Source organism: Platalea leucorodia (assembly GCF_965183815.1).
Source record: "Platalea leucorodia genome assembly, chromosome: 2".
Taxonomy (NCBI): Eukaryota; Metazoa; Chordata; class Aves; order Pelecaniformes; family Threskiornithidae; genus Platalea; species Platalea leucorodia.
The window spans coordinates 96,327,862-96,342,853 of NC_138824.1; the positions used below are offsets into that span (position 1 = coordinate 96,327,862).

General features: G+C 48.2%; 1 protein-coding gene across 1 annotated transcript; it reads left to right on the forward strand.

Moving 5' to 3' along the window:
* The first annotated feature begins 2,911 nt into the window (after positions 1–2,911).
* SIK1 (salt inducible kinase 1) lies at positions 2,912–14,218 on the forward strand. Its single transcript, XM_082337829.1, has 14 exons — positions 2,912–3,039; positions 3,307–3,540; positions 4,395–4,511; positions 7,042–7,105; positions 7,313–7,474; positions 7,755–7,879; positions 7,994–8,117; positions 9,136–9,359; positions 9,598–9,747; positions 10,396–10,518; positions 10,764–10,989; positions 11,686–11,961; positions 12,515–12,746; positions 13,528–14,218. The coding sequence occupies exons 2-14, from the start codon at positions 3,388–3,390 to the stop codon at positions 13,946–13,948; spliced, it is 2,397 nt and encodes a 798-aa protein (XP_082193955.1). The 5' UTR covers positions 2,912–3,039; positions 3,307–3,387; the 3' UTR covers positions 13,949–14,218.
* Positions 14,219–14,992: the final 774 nt, after the last annotated feature.

Consider the following 14,992-nt stretch of genomic DNA (forward strand, 5'->3'; position numbering starts at 1 on the left):
CAGCAGCTGTAGGTACCCCACCCTTCGGACTGGAGATTGCAGGTCTGCCTAAGTACCTTCCACAGATAGTAACACTTGCCAGTTCTTCTTGCCTCTTCCATCTGATGCAGGTCATTAAAATCAGGATGGTGGATTCGCCTCAGTGTAGCCCTCTGGTGAGGTCTTACGCTCTGCGGGCAGTCCCACGGCACAGGTGTCCGCCTCTCCTTAGGATGGAAAAATCGTGAGATGTTAGGCAGAGCACCAAATACAGTCCACTTCTTCCCATTTGAGAAGAAAAAAATTATGAGTCCTTTAAAAAGAAAAAAAAAAAGTTACGCTCCTAGCTGGGGCTGGCTGTCTTGAGCGTTCTTTCTAAAAAGACCAGTTCTGCTTCCCATCCTAAAACACTTAATCAGTTTCAAATGAAAACAGCAACGATAATTAGAGGGAGGAAAATCCCTCCACGCCAGAGGAACCATCATTAAGGTAATTTTTGTCTTTATAACTCCTGGGGCACTGTTCACATGCAGTTGCTACTGTATGTGCTGTTTGTGCGTCACCTCCTCTTCACGAGCTCCACGGAGAATATACTGTTAGCTTAATAACAAGTCAGCTTTTCATGCGAGTTATTCAAGGCACTGTGTAAGCACTAATTGAACGTTACCACAGGCCGGGCGGGCTGCGTGCTATCACCCCCCTTACCCAGCGAACGGCACGGCTGTCCCATGACCTGGGTCACACCACTGCCTCCCCGTAAGCAGCTCCTGTCCTTCGGCTCCTGGCCACCAGCTCCGCAAGCCGCCGCCCGCTCCCAGCGCCCCTCGCGCCCCGCAGGCTGCCACTCTGCCCGCTCGCAGTCCATAAGCATAGGACAGCACGAGGTTTGTGCCGTGGTCAAGATAAACAAATCTTGGGGGTTAATTTCAGGTGTTATTTCTCCACGTTTGCAGCAGAAAGAGCCTGCAGCGTAGCCGGCGTCCCAAAGGGCGAGCACCCACGCTACGGCAGGGCACGCAAGCAGCGTAGTTCATTAGGTAAGAGAAGCAGAGGAAGTCCTGCTTGCTTCCCTAGAGGGTCCCGATGGATCTCTCAAGTGTGTTGATGACACGCAGCTCATATATCATGTAATTTGATTTATATAGAGCACCACGTTTTTCTCATCCCGTCTTTATATTTACAAAAACTGCCAAAAAGCTTGCTTTCCGCCCACAGCGGGACCCTCCTGAGCCCTTTAGAAGTCATTCACGGACCCTAAGGATACCACCAACTACAGGTGAAAACAATCGTACCGATGGCTTTGAAATCTTCAGCGTGAAGCAGAGCTCTACCTCTTCCACCCGAGGCACCGCCTTATTGCAAGCAGTCCGGCAAATCCGATTTGCATGGTGCCTCTGGATGGAAGAAGGGGGTCACTGCTCAGTGTGCCATGGGCCACGATGGTCAGGCCAGGGGTTCAGACTAAGACGGAGGAGTTTCCACTCAGGAGCCCAACTGGAGAATGACTTGTCTGAAAAAAGCCTAGGCTGACTCTAACAGAGAAGTTGAATAACAGATGTGGCAGGCACCATTCAAGACTTACTTATATTCAAGGCTAAACTGGAATTTGAGACCAAATGTGCAAACATTTTGGCCACTTACTGTGTGAAAGCTGACGACCTGCAAGCTTGAACCTGGTGCTGTCCGCCACTTCACATTTGACCTTGAGAGGAACCTCGTGGGCACCTCTAGGATGCTGAGGTTCAACCCCAAACAGCCTCCTTCAGCCTCAGCGTGCAAAAGGGTAACTTCCCAAGCCTTGCTTCCAGACTGGTAACAGCCGCAGGTGTATTCAGAACATAGGAGTAAGTTGCCGAAGTATCACAGGACTGCATATATATATGTAGGTTCTTTATTATTACTTCCTTATCTGTCTGTGCCCAGCCGGTGGACCCACAGGGTTGCTGGCCCCAGGCCGGGCTGGCCCCAGTTTTGAGTGCCAGAGGGGCTGGTCAGCAGCAGCCCCCCGCCATCACGCCCTGCAAACAACCGGGAAGGGAAACCGGTGCGACGCGCGGGAAGGCGGGTCAGTATCCCGCCGCGGGCATTGGTGCAAAGGGTGGGCGGCCACAGCCCGGCTTGTGCTTTGGGACTAGGAAAAAATGTCCCCCGCCGGGCTGCAGCCGCGCTTTCCCTGCTGCCAGCGGGACGGTCCCTGTCGGTGGCCCCACACCCCGGCGGGCTCCGACGGAGGGCGGGGGCTGTCTCGGTGGCTGGGATGGGGCTAGCGGGGGGCCTGGCACCCCAGCCGGCAGGGCCGGGGGGCGGTCACCGGGGCTGGCCGGGCGCTGCCCCCCCTCATGCGGGGTTAGCGCGGCGTCCGCAGTCTCCACATCTCCGCCGAGCCCTCGGCAGGGCACCGCGGCTGTGGGCGAGCCCAACTTCTTGCTGCCGGCGGCCTCGGGCGCTCAGGGCGCACAGGGGAGACGAGAACGGCCAGGAGACGGTTAACGGCTGCCGGCGCCCCGCGCGCCAACGGTTGACGCCGGCGGCGCGCCGGTAGGGGGCGACCCCGCCAGGAGAAGGGAGGCGTCACGTGACAGCAGAGCGCCCCCCCCCCCCCCGACTGTCCCCCCCCTCCTGCCCTGACGTCACCGCCCCTCCGTCTCCCGGGCGACGGCTCCATCAGCGCGCGCGTCAGCGCCGCCCGTTCCTTGGCAACAGCCCGGTGTCTCGCTCTCCTTCAGCCTCGCGCCTGGGCGCGCGTCTCTCTGGCGTCAAAGTGACGTCAATGGGCCCGTCTCGGCTTTCGGCGGTGGGCGGGGGGAAGAGGCGGGAGGGAGGGCGGGGTGTGCGCGGAGGGGGGCCGGCGGAGCGGGGCGGGAGGGGAGGGGGCGGGGGGCCGGGACATCCCGCGTGCTCCCGCCTGCCCCCCGGCGCACGCACACACACACATACACACGCGCGCACACGCGCACACACTCACGCACGCTCTCGCGCGCACACAGCCCACCGCGGCGGCGGCGGCGGCACAACCCGGCGCCAGCAGCCGCGGAGAGCGCCCGCCCGCCCGCCCGCCAGGTACGACGGCTCAACGGCCGCTCCGACGGTTGGCCAACGGCCGGCTCCGACGGTTGGCCAACGGCCGCGCGCGGCGGTTGAGGGGGCGCGCGGGGCGGCGGCGGCGCGCGCGCGGGTCCGGCCCGGCGAGCATGCAGCCGAGCGGCCGGGGGTGAGCGGGGCGGCCGCGGCTCCGCGCCGGGGCCGGGGAAGAAGCCGCGGAGTTGCGAGGGAGGCCCGGCGGCGGCGGCCGGGGCTGACGGGCTGTGCTGTGCCGTCTCCGTGCAGGTGCGAGCGCCCGCGTCCCCGGGGCAGCGCGGATGCTCCCCTCCTAGGCGCGGCGTGCGCTGCCCGCCACCCGCCTAAACCATGGTGATCATGTCAGAGTACACCGCCGTGCCCGCCGCCGGACAAGCCCAGCAGCGGCCTCTGCGAGTCGGCTTCTACGATATCGAGAGGACCTTGGGAAAAGGCAACTTCGCGGTGGTCAAACTGGCCAGGCACAGGGTGACCAAAACGCAGGTGGGTGCGGAGGCCGGGGCTGGCGGGGGGACGGGGGGCGAAGAGCTCCGTGCCTTGCCCGGCCGGCAGCCGCGGGCCGCCTCGGCAAGCGGCGCGAAGTGAACTGACATCGGAGATGGAGGGAGCGGCAGCGGGCTTCGCAAAGTCCGGCGGGCTGGCTTGTTGACTGTACACCAGCAGCCGATGTGGCTGTTGGTAGCAGCTCCTAGAGTTCCCGGTGTGTTCATAGAGTTCAGATAAAATTAAAACAGAGCAAGAATATATAAAAACCAGCATTTCTGAGTGTTAGGGTGGCTTCACTGAATTACTCTGTCTCAGTTTGCTAGAGTCCAACAAATTAAGGATCTTTTGAAGACTTTAGGCGGGTTTAATTTTTTCATTCAATGTGTACCTTTCAAGAACAAAGAACTTGAAGTGTTATTTGCAGAAATACTTTATTAGCGGGCACGCAACCATATTTCCACTTGTAGTGCATGTCAAAATCATATCGGTCGCTACAGTAGAAAACAGTCTGTTACAGGAATCTGTCTTTCAGTGGCATGGGATGGATTAAAAGATTTACCGAATCCTGTCCAGTGTTAATTTCTGCAGTTCTGTTCACTACCTTACGTGTAATCCTTTGACGTAGAAAAGGAAAATGAAAATGTTCTGTGTCGTGAATTCTGTGCAGTTCAGGAAAACAGAATCAGCTTTGTCAAGCTCGTACTTTAAAAGCTACTTTACTTGGATTTTGTGAGTTTGGGGGGGGATGTCTTTTTTTTTTTTTTTTCTTTTTTTTAAGAGACCTTAAGAGTAACAGTACCTATTTTTTAATGTCTGGGGTTACTTTATTTTATTATTTTTTAAATCTGCAGGTTGCAATAAAAATAATTGACAAAACAAGGTTAGACCCAAGCAATCTGGAGAAGATTTATAGAGAAGTTCAGATAATGAAGCTTTTGAATCATCCCCACATTATCAAGCTATATCAGGTAAGGGGTCAGCTTTGAAGTGCGGCATGCAGATGAGATATGCTTGTGCTCTTCTCTTGCACATGATTTTGCATGAAATATTTGCAGAGAGAATGCATAGTGAAATACTTTTTGAAAAACACTTAAAATTAACTGGGTTTTTTAAAAGTCATTCATCATTCTTTGAACAAGACTGTGATACATTGGACAGCTTTTTGACAAAACACACTGTAAAATTTACAATTAAAACGAAGCTGAAGTTTCTTTCAGAACTGATTTTCTGAGCTTCTATGATTAACTTGCCTTTCCTAACTCCTCTGCTTTTCCAGTTTAGAGGACTGGAACTTCTTACATGCTTTTGATAAGGGGAGGACTTAAACTTGTGTAGGATAGCGGAGAAGAAAGCACAAAAGTTGAGTTTGCCATAAGTGGAAGGGATTTAAAATCAACAACAAAGAAACCAAATCAATCTAAGAATTAGAATTCTAATCTAAGAAGAAAAGAAAAAGCCCGTAAATGTTGGTATCTTAGAATATGTCAAAAAAAGACCCGTTTGGTTATTCTGTTCCAATATGTGTAGTTTTGAAAGTGAATTTTAAATATCTTTCCCCTTGCAGAGTTTCGCAACATGAATTTTGGTTTAGGCTTGTTCGGTTTCTGCACTGATGGGCATTTTTAACAGTAAGAACAAATTAATGTGTTGTGCAGAAAACAGGATCACAGCTGTCTAGTGAGCAAGGACTGCTTTGCAAATTCTAAATATTTGATCTAATTAGCATTTGGTGTAAGTTCCTCTTAATCATCTTAAATAGTGCCATGTGGATTTAAGAAGAAGATGAGGTATCGCAGTCTGTCTGGACCTGTCTAGAAGGGCGGGGGAGGGGAGAGAAATAGATGGATGAAGCAGCAGGTCTGAAAGTCCATGTGCAGTAGTAAACCTTATTATCAGCTGCAATCTTACTGTTGGGTTTGTTAGCTTAAAAAAAAAAAAAAGAAAAAAAAAAGTTTAATTAATGTGTAAGGCTGAAAAGCCAGTAAGGCAGGTGCTTAGGCAAGGCATTATTTTTAAAGACCTTGACACACATGAAGTGCTTGATATTTATAGTATTAACCATCATAACAAAAATTATTCTGTGTTAACATCTGACGTCATTGGTGCCCGTAGGGCAGTATAGGATATACAGAAACATTCTAACAGTTTGGTTGATTTCATTTCAGTGGAATGATGCGGGTGAAAATACTATTTCGAAGCTTTTAGAAAAGCAGGTTAAATTCCATCTAGTTGAACCACTTCACTTGATGGACCAAATGACGTTGGTAGTGGACCATAATTTCTTTTCAGTGAAGTTTTCTTTTCTTTGTTGTTGTAACTGATGCTTTACCTGTTTGGTGGAGACTGAGAAGCTGGGATGGAATTAGATGACATACCAATGTAGGGTGTGTGTTCTTGTATTATTTCATCATTGTTTTAGTTTCAGCACAGCGTCTTAATTTCATCCAGCTGGCAACTTGCCCAGAGCACTTTCCTTCAGGTTTTTTAAACTGGGAACCTCTCTTCCTTTGCTCCCTGTTTGTTTATTTTCATTTTGTGTCTGTGTGTACTTGTAGTGAGGGGAGGACAAGAGTCTCCCAGAAAGGTTACATGTTAGGATCCTGGAAATTGCAGCCTTTGAAGTAGCATTGATGCTTTTTTCATTGTTAACCTGTTGTGAGCCTTCTGCTTCCAAAACAAAATATCTGCTCCTTGCGAGTCCAATTCCAGGGAAATGTTGTGTTTTAAAATCTGAACTGTAACATTTGAAAGATGTGCCATAGTAACTGAAGATGAATTTGGAAATGCTCAGCGTTTCTCATTCGTTGTTTGGTATTTAGTTCTTTTTTTTTTTTTCCTCCAAAGGAAAAAATTAACAAGTATCAAAGGAAGTTGGTACTAGATTGATAGGTGAATGCTGGGTGATATATTGACAGTTGTCGATGTGCATCAAGCACTGCCGTTACACAAACAACAGCCTATTGTCCCTTGCATGGGAGGCGTGCCATGTCCCTGGCCAACACCAGATGGGAGCGGGGTATTTGATACTACTTCTTGATTTGTCCGAGTTGCAAATCTCTCTCCTGATCTGAGTACCTGCTAGCCTTGAAACAAAGGCGACTTTATGTAAACTTCAAGTGTCTTTGCATGTTCAAAGTATATCAAATGAATTGTAAACTATATATGCGTATTTTAACAAAAAAGGAATTCAGGGCAGTGTATGAAATTATTGAAATGCTCATCAGTTATCTTATGGAGATTAGGTGGCATGGTAATGGTGAGAAGAACAATGGCGCGGGGAGCCATTGTATATTGTAGGCACATAAGCATTGATTTGTTATCTTTTTCATTACCAGTTTGCTTGGAAAGAACATTGTGGTGCAAAATTAGATGCCTTTACTGCCAGCTGCTGTGGCGAATAAATAATTGAACTGATATGTTTGAGAAAACTCAGAAAAATGAGTGAAACTACAGAGGTCTGCATTTTTTTTAAGCATGTCTTCTCTTGTGTCTTCACAGGTTATGGAGACAAAGGATATGCTTTACATTGTTACTGAGTTTGCAAAGAATGGAGAAATGTTTGGTAAGTCCTCACTGCCCACGCTAACAGCTCTTTAGATTTAGAAACTGTGGCTTTATTGTTGTCATTCCTGAGGAACACATATATTCTGATTAAAAATCCAGGTTTGGTGTTGTCAGCTGTCAAACAGCGAGTGCAGCACCTGCGGGATTATGAAAAATTTCCTCCAGGTGTTTCTAAATCCTCCGCCTCTTTTGTTTTGTCTTGCAGATCATCTGACCTCCAATGGGCACTTAAGTGAAAGCGAAGCACGGAAGAAGTTCTGGCAGATTCTTTCAGCGGTGGAATATTGTCACAGCCACCACATAGTGCACAGGGATCTCAAAACAGAGAACCTTCTGCTAGATGCTAACATGAATATCAAGTTAGCAGGTAATAAGAAATATGCGGTTACTCTATAAACAGCATTAGGCATGTAGGCAAATTCAATCTCCCTAGGATCATCCTATAAATGTATTTATGGTAACTGAAAATAAAACAAAAGTTACTGATATTTCTCTGAACATATCCTCTGGACAAAAGGGAATAGCTTAAATGAACAGGCAGAGAACAAAGCAATACATCTGCTCCCTTCTCTTCATTTTCTGCTACTTCTGAAATATTAGTATGTGGTTGAGTGATGTCTTACCCCAGACTTTTACCTTCATTCCAGACTTTGGCTTTGGAAACTTCTACAAGTCAGGAGAGCCCCTCTCCACTTGGTGTGGAAGCCCACCCTATGCAGCTCCAGAAGTTTTTGAAGGCAAAGAATATGAAGGACCTCACCTTGATATATGGGTGAGCTTGATATTCCCTAGAAATTGCATTTCACACTCCATGAGGGTCTGTGGGCTTTCGAAATCATTGCTTCTACTGGAGTTACTCACATGCTGTGCTGTTTTCTATTGACAGAGCCTTGGGGTGGTGCTGTATGTCCTTGTCTGTGGTTCTCTGCCTTTTGATGGACCCAATTTACCAACTCTGAGGCAAAGAGTGCTGGAGGGGCGGTTCCGCATCCCTTACTTCATGTCCGAAGGTGCTTTTTTTCAGATCCTTAATGTTAGAAAAGGGGCTACAGATAAAGGAATAGCTGTCCTGTTCCTTCTTGAGGCAGTGACAGATGGGACTGGTTTTGCAGCTGGCAATCACTTTGTCTTTACATATCCAGTAATTTCTGTAGGGCAGTGCTTACAATAAGTTCAGGGGCTGGTTGCACGTTTTCTTTTCTGGGGTCTGCTTTATGGTGCATCTAAAAGGCTCTCATTTCCTTTCTTGGAGTATCTCTAATGGATGACAAAAATATTTGACACCCTAGTTGGACAAATAATTGGTCACAAAAGAGAGAAAACAGGATTTTAATGAGACTAGCCTGCAATGCTGAGATGGGTGCAGTTCTCCTGAGATATTTTAACTATGCAGAAGGGGTATATTTCAGTGTGGCTATGCTGTCAAGGAGAGCAGAAATAGTGGGACTTATCACTGTTTCTTGAACACTCGTACTTGAACAGCCTGATGAGAAAAAGGAATTGAAGAGTATTATCACCTCTCTCTGATTTGGATTTGAAAACAAATGAATGTGCCTCTCTCTTCAAGTGAAGAGTATCTTTTGAAGTCTAACCTTTATCAGTTATAACTGCGAACGGCTTTGATTCCCTGGTTATAAACAAATAAGCAGTATACATGGACCAGGAAGCTGTATGTAATGGGGTTCTGTACTAAATTCTGACCTATTTTAAGTGAATGTAAAGTCATTAAACCTGCATCCACTCAAAACGAGCTCTCCTACAAGGTGCAAGGCCACCTGAAACCTGCTGGTATCCAGTACAGCTTCATTTCCTGTAGTGACGTGTTGCTTTTATGAAATGTATGTGGACCTCTTTTGTGCTGATTTGACTATCTGGTAGTCAGACCAGGCATCACCTGCTCAGAAATCTTTAATTCCTGTTTTCACAGACATCATACACTGTTGCTGGGAAGGTTTCTTAGAGCAGTGACCTGGGGCTGGGCTGTTATTTTTACCCCTTGCTCATGAGTTTATCATCTTTGCCATTCAGACTGTGAAACACTAATCCGACGGATGTTGGTTGTGGACCCAACCAAGCGAATAACCATTTCCCAAATAAAGCAGCACAAGTGGATGCAAGCTGACCCATCTCTTCAACAGCAGCAGTCTTTGTCCTTCTCCATGCAAAACTACAACTCCAACCTCGGTGACTACAACGAACAGGTCCTTGGGATCATGCAAACACTTGGCATCGACAGGCAGAGAACTGTTGAGGTGAGAAGTGCTTGCCCCTTAGATACATCTTCAATGACTACCAGGATGCCAATGGTGCAGTCATATATATGTCATTCAGTGACTAGCCTTGATCCAGTGTCACAGTGTAGTAATCTTCCCTGCCCTTCTGGATTTTTACTTATTTTTTGACTGCACTATTATGAGGCCTTAGTGATGAGTTTTGTCTGCTTATATCCTGAGTTATCTGTAGCTCAAGGGTCCTCTCAATGTCTCCTAGTCTCTGCAAAACAGCAGCTACAACCATTTTGCGGCAATTTATTACCTGCTCTTGGAGCGCCTCAAAGAGTATCGAAGCAGCCAGCTATCGAGTCGTCCAGCAACTGGCCGTCAGCAAAGGCCAAGGAGCTCCGAGATCAGCACTGTCGAGGTAAGGAAGGGCATTACTTACCTGGGAGGCTATGTTTGTTGTCTCTCTTTTTTTCTGCCCCTTGCTATGGGAAGAGACAAGGTGGTAACTCTCAGGCTTCTGAAAACCAGTTCTGATATTGTTGCCCTCTGATAAGACGCAGCCTACTGTTCTTCAGCAGGAGGCTGACTGAATACTAATGGCCTGTTTCCTAAGAAGTGACTGTGGGTCATGGTCCAAAGAATAGGCTGCCTCCCGTGCAGGTCAATAATGAGCCAGAAGATTTGGCTTCTCCTGGAAGTTTGCCCTCTTAGGCATGTATCAGTTACACTTCTTTGTTACATACCCCATAGGATCCTCAGAAGTACTCCATGAGTCAGTTTGTGTGTTTTTCTGACATTCTTTTTCCTTTTCCTCACCCCCACCCCCTTTAAAGTGTGCTCTGTGTGCCTATTCAAATTGTACTTCCAGTTAAATTGCTTAACTCAGAGAAGGAATTTTGTGTTTATGTTGGCATTGAAAGACTGGCTTTGCTAATTTTCGTAGAAAGTACGTGGAGAAAGCTTGCATGAAAGGTGGCTCTGAAATTCCTTGAGCCTCCAGTATCTGAAAGGTCATGTGGAACTGCGGTGTATGTGATGGCTTCTGTGCATTGCTCTCTCTCTCCAGATGCCTCAGGACAGTCTCACTAGTGAAACCCTGCGCTCATCTCTGCTTTACCAGCAACCTCAGAGCCTGATTCAGCCATCCTTGCAGGCAGAAATGGACTGTGACATGAGCAATCCATTACAGGTTGGTGTTCTCAGCTAAACTTCCCCCCCCCCCCCCCCCATTGTTCTGCCAATCCAAAACAACAGGGGTTGTGACTCTGTTGTTGTCTCCCTCCAATCTTTGGTTTGACATTTGGGCATGGTGTCGTAGCAGCCTCTCAAACAGTACGCCTACTGAAGACATGCCACAGGGCTGTGAAGAGCATTAAAAGGTAGTGCAGAAATAAGTGAAACACCCTTCAGTCTGTGATCTGACATGTTTTGCAGCCTGTGTTCTTTCCTGTGGATCCCAACTTCAACGGGCTCTTCCGGAACCGCTCCATCTCCCCCAACAGCCTGCTGGAGACCACCATTAGTGAAGAAGTAAGGCAAGAGAAGGAGCTGGAAGATGAAATTAAGGCGTATGACCACCCCATCCGCATCCCTAGCAACACCAGCAGGAGGCACACGCTGGCTGAAGTGACCACACATTTCTATCAGCATGCCCCTCCATGTAAGTAAGTCTGGGAGAGATGACGGGTGTCCGTAGTTAGAGGAAAAGGACAGAGAAGGGGTGCCATAGCGGACAAACGCCTAGGGAGTATGTGCTGATTTTACCTTGACTGGGGTAGGAAAGCCCAGAAAAGAGGTCTGTACTCTGCCCTCCACAGTTCTGTCTTCCCATAAATAAGCATGGCCCTTAAGGAAGAGACGGTGCACTGTTGTGTTTCATCTAGATCACTTCAGAGGGGAGCATTCTCACAAGCAGGACATAACCCTTCTCTGCTTGCTTCTGCTGTTGTACCGGGGGAGGTGGGGGTGCCTGAATTTAAAAAAAAAAAAGGTCATCTATTTGGTACACATCCAGACCCCGTGAACTAAACAAACAAGCAAAATGGTTCACAAAACAGTAATCCCATGTCAGAGCTGTTGTGCTAAAGGAACGCTGTGGGCCTGATCCAGCATGCCCTGGCGGTGCTGGAGTTGCTGGCAGAGCCCTGTCAGCTGGATGGGAGCCCAAACTTAGGTTATGCATTGATGACCTCTTGCTGGAGTCAAGCCCTGCAACAACACGAGTTGCTGGACACCTCTGCAGCTCGCAGCTGCTTATTAGTGCCAGTGTAGGTGGGCAGAAGGCTCTGATGTCATGTTTGTTCCTTCCTGTACTCACCTTGGGAATGCTCTTTCTCTCCTTCCTTCCCCTCCATAGGTATAGTCATTTCCTCTTCTGCAAGCCCCACAGAGGGAACTAGTTCAGACAGCTGCCTTACTTCATCTTCAAATGACAGCTCCGTGGCCCTGAGCAGCTGTTTGGCAGGTCAAGTAATGACGGGGAGCCCAGCCACAGCTAGGATGACGTCACCCTTCCTAGCTTCTCAGTCTGACGCTCCGGTGTTACAAGCCCAGGGCTGCATGGGAGGTGCTTCTCTCCTGCCTGTCAGCTTCCAAGAAGGAAGGCGAGCATCTGATACCTCATTAACTCAAGGTAATGTCTTCCTTGCTTTATTGCTGGCGAATTGCACCCTTCCAACTGCCACTAGAAAAGGGTAGCATGCAGGGATACTTGCTTGCCTGTGTTAGTGTTACACTGAGGCCAGCCACCTGGATATTCTGCCTCTTGTATTCGTGGTCCCTGAGGGAGGGTTGGATAGTCTGAGGAAGGTGCCTAGATGAGAGGTTCTCAGATACTGATTCAGCGTGCCCATGAAGATATTTCTGCTGCCGTGAGTGGGATGGCAGGCTCTGCGTTCCTCCTAAAATACGGAGTGCACGACGTCATGACTTCTATCAGGTTTCTCCTTTGCTGTGCGTGTGTCCATCTACACAAGGGTGCAGCTGTCCCAAACCCTGTTCCGTTACATAAATTTTGCTCTGACCATCAGGCAGAGGGGTGAACGTGAACGGAAGAGTCACGGTCTCTTCTAGCGCAGTTCTCGCGCAAATGAAGGCAGCTGCCCAGAAAGGCTGATCTGTAAAGGAGGCTCCTAGGCAAATGCTAAGGAGGATTAAAGTGCATTTCTTTTCCTCATGTCCCACAGGCTTGAAGGCTTTTAGGCAGCAGCTGCGGAAGAACGCTCGAGCCAAGGGGTTTCTCGGCTTGAATAAAATCAAAGGCTTTGCTCGGCAGGTGTGTCAGTCCTCCTCATCTCGGGCAGCAAGGAGTGCCATGAGCCCTTTCCAACACACACAGCCGAGCACCTGCATGTACAGCAGCAGCGGGAGCAGCAGAGAGGGAAGAAGCCTCCTGGAGGAGGTGCTACAGCAGCAGAGGTGAGAAGCTGGCCAGGAGGACTTTTGCTGTTTTTATTGGGGTTACTTTGGTTAGGGGCAAGCGAGGAGGAGTAAACACAGCAAAAGAGGTTGGGGAGTTTAGTCACTGGGGATTCCTATCCTCCATCTTTGCTGTGTGGCAGCAGATAAACTGCTTGGCTTCCTTTGTGGCTTCCTGCACTGGCATACGTAAGACAGGATGTGCAGTTCCACTGAAAAATCTCGGCATCCAAATATTTGGAGGTTGCTGAATTGAGAAGCAATTTGGTACTGTAGGGGAAAACATTACTTCTCCCCATTGCAAGCTGTGTTTTTCTTTGTTAGTTTTGGGAGTGATTTCTTTCCTCCTCTGCCTCCTCCTGTAATTTTCCCATGGCAAGGAAGTGAGACCTTGTAATTTGGAAAAGTTACAGCCCACAAAGGAGGCACAGTTCCAGTGGCCTCAAATATCATGTGTGGTGGCACCTCTTCATTCCCGTAGAAGCAAGATGGAAAATTGAGTTTCCGGTTTATCTGCACACGGTGTCTCTAGAACGTCTATTATTAGCAGGCCAAATGGTGACTAGATAACTTTCTGGTGATAGTTGCCCTCTCCAACATGAGGAAAAGCCGAGTGAAAACATGTTGACCTGGCATGATCAACTTGCTTTAATTGTACTGGCTGGGTAAGGAGAGGTTTGATAGAGAGAAGGAAACGAATGGGAAATTGTGGTCGGGGTGGGGACAAGAAAGGAGGAATTGCAAGTTAACCTTCCTCTTCCATCCTTGGATTTTTTTTCAGAATGCTCCAGCTCCAGCATCACCAGCTACTCCAGACAGCTTGTCCCCAGACTTCTCAGACATCTGCAACAAATGGCATCCCCTCCTCTGATAGCGTAGGTACCTGCAAAGCATCCAATTCTCTTCTGTTGTCAGAGCTACAAAGAGAGAACTCATTTGAGCTGGCCTTTGCTGGCAACAGCCAACTTCTCCAACCTCATTTCTTTGGTGTCAGCGTGTCACCGGTGTCCTCAGCAGCTCACCTTCTGGACACGCACCTGTACATCAGCAGCAACGTCTCTCCAGTTGGCACCACCTTCTCTCAGCAACAGAGCTTCTCCGCACAGTCTCCAAGCTATGACGCCGTCACTCTGCAGCACGGGGACTGTGAGATGGAGGACCTGACTTCCAACCAGCTAGGGAAGTTCGTCCTAGTCAAATGAGAGCCCCGGCTGCTGTAGCTCACGCTGCTCTTGTTGCGAAGAACTTCCACCACTGTTCCATGGCGTGTGCGGGTCCATGGCTGGCTGGTGTCGTGTGGACGAGTGACTCTCGGAAGCAATAAATTTTGAAGTATGTGAAGAGGCTGTCTGGCTCAGAAAGCTAGCAACTTTATAGAACCGAAACAAGCAATATGTATGTCTTTTTGCTTCTACTATTCTTGCACTGAACAAATATGAATAGAAACTGAATTTTTTTAAAGGAAAAATAATGATGGGGAAGATGGGTGGGGCATTTGTGGGGACAGGGAGGGATGTGGTTGGGGAAGAACTCTTCGGTACTGTACTCAAGTCAGACCAATACAGCTCTGCTGTTATGCAAGATTAGCAGCTGTCAGTAGTGGTGACACAGCAGGGAGAGGCTTTTCAAAGAAGGGACCAGAGCCTCCCTTTTTCACAATATTCATTTATGGGTTTGTGAAGATGATTACCTCTTTTAAAGAAAATAAACAGAAAACCAGTGGCATGCAGCATTATGCGTTCATAGAAGACAAAAATGGAAGCATTGCCATTTGTTGTTGGGTTTTTTTTCTCCTGTTAACACTCATTTTATTTAAAGGAACCAACATCCCCATTCCACACCTCCCGGATATGTATACTTTGAATGAAAACTGTGAACTTCTCGCTTGATGCATCAGCTGGAAAAGCTTAAAAAAACCCCTTCTAATTAGTACAGAAGCAAGTAATCTATTGAAAATGTATCCCTTGATATCAGGATCCAAATTGCATAACGTCTGGTCTTTTGCAGGGATGTTTGCGTGGGGGTGGCGTGTGCGTATATAGATGTATACACACGTCCGCACATGCATGTGTTTTGTTGGTCTGAATAATCACTAGGAATCTTTTTCTAAACGCTAAGGTTTTTTATATTCTTGCAGAGGCACTGAGGAGGGATGCATTAGTACCCGTGGGGTGATGGGAAGGGTTTTCTTTTTAAAAAACCCTCCTGGAGGTTGCCTACGAAGTTGCCTGAGGGGTATTTCTTAG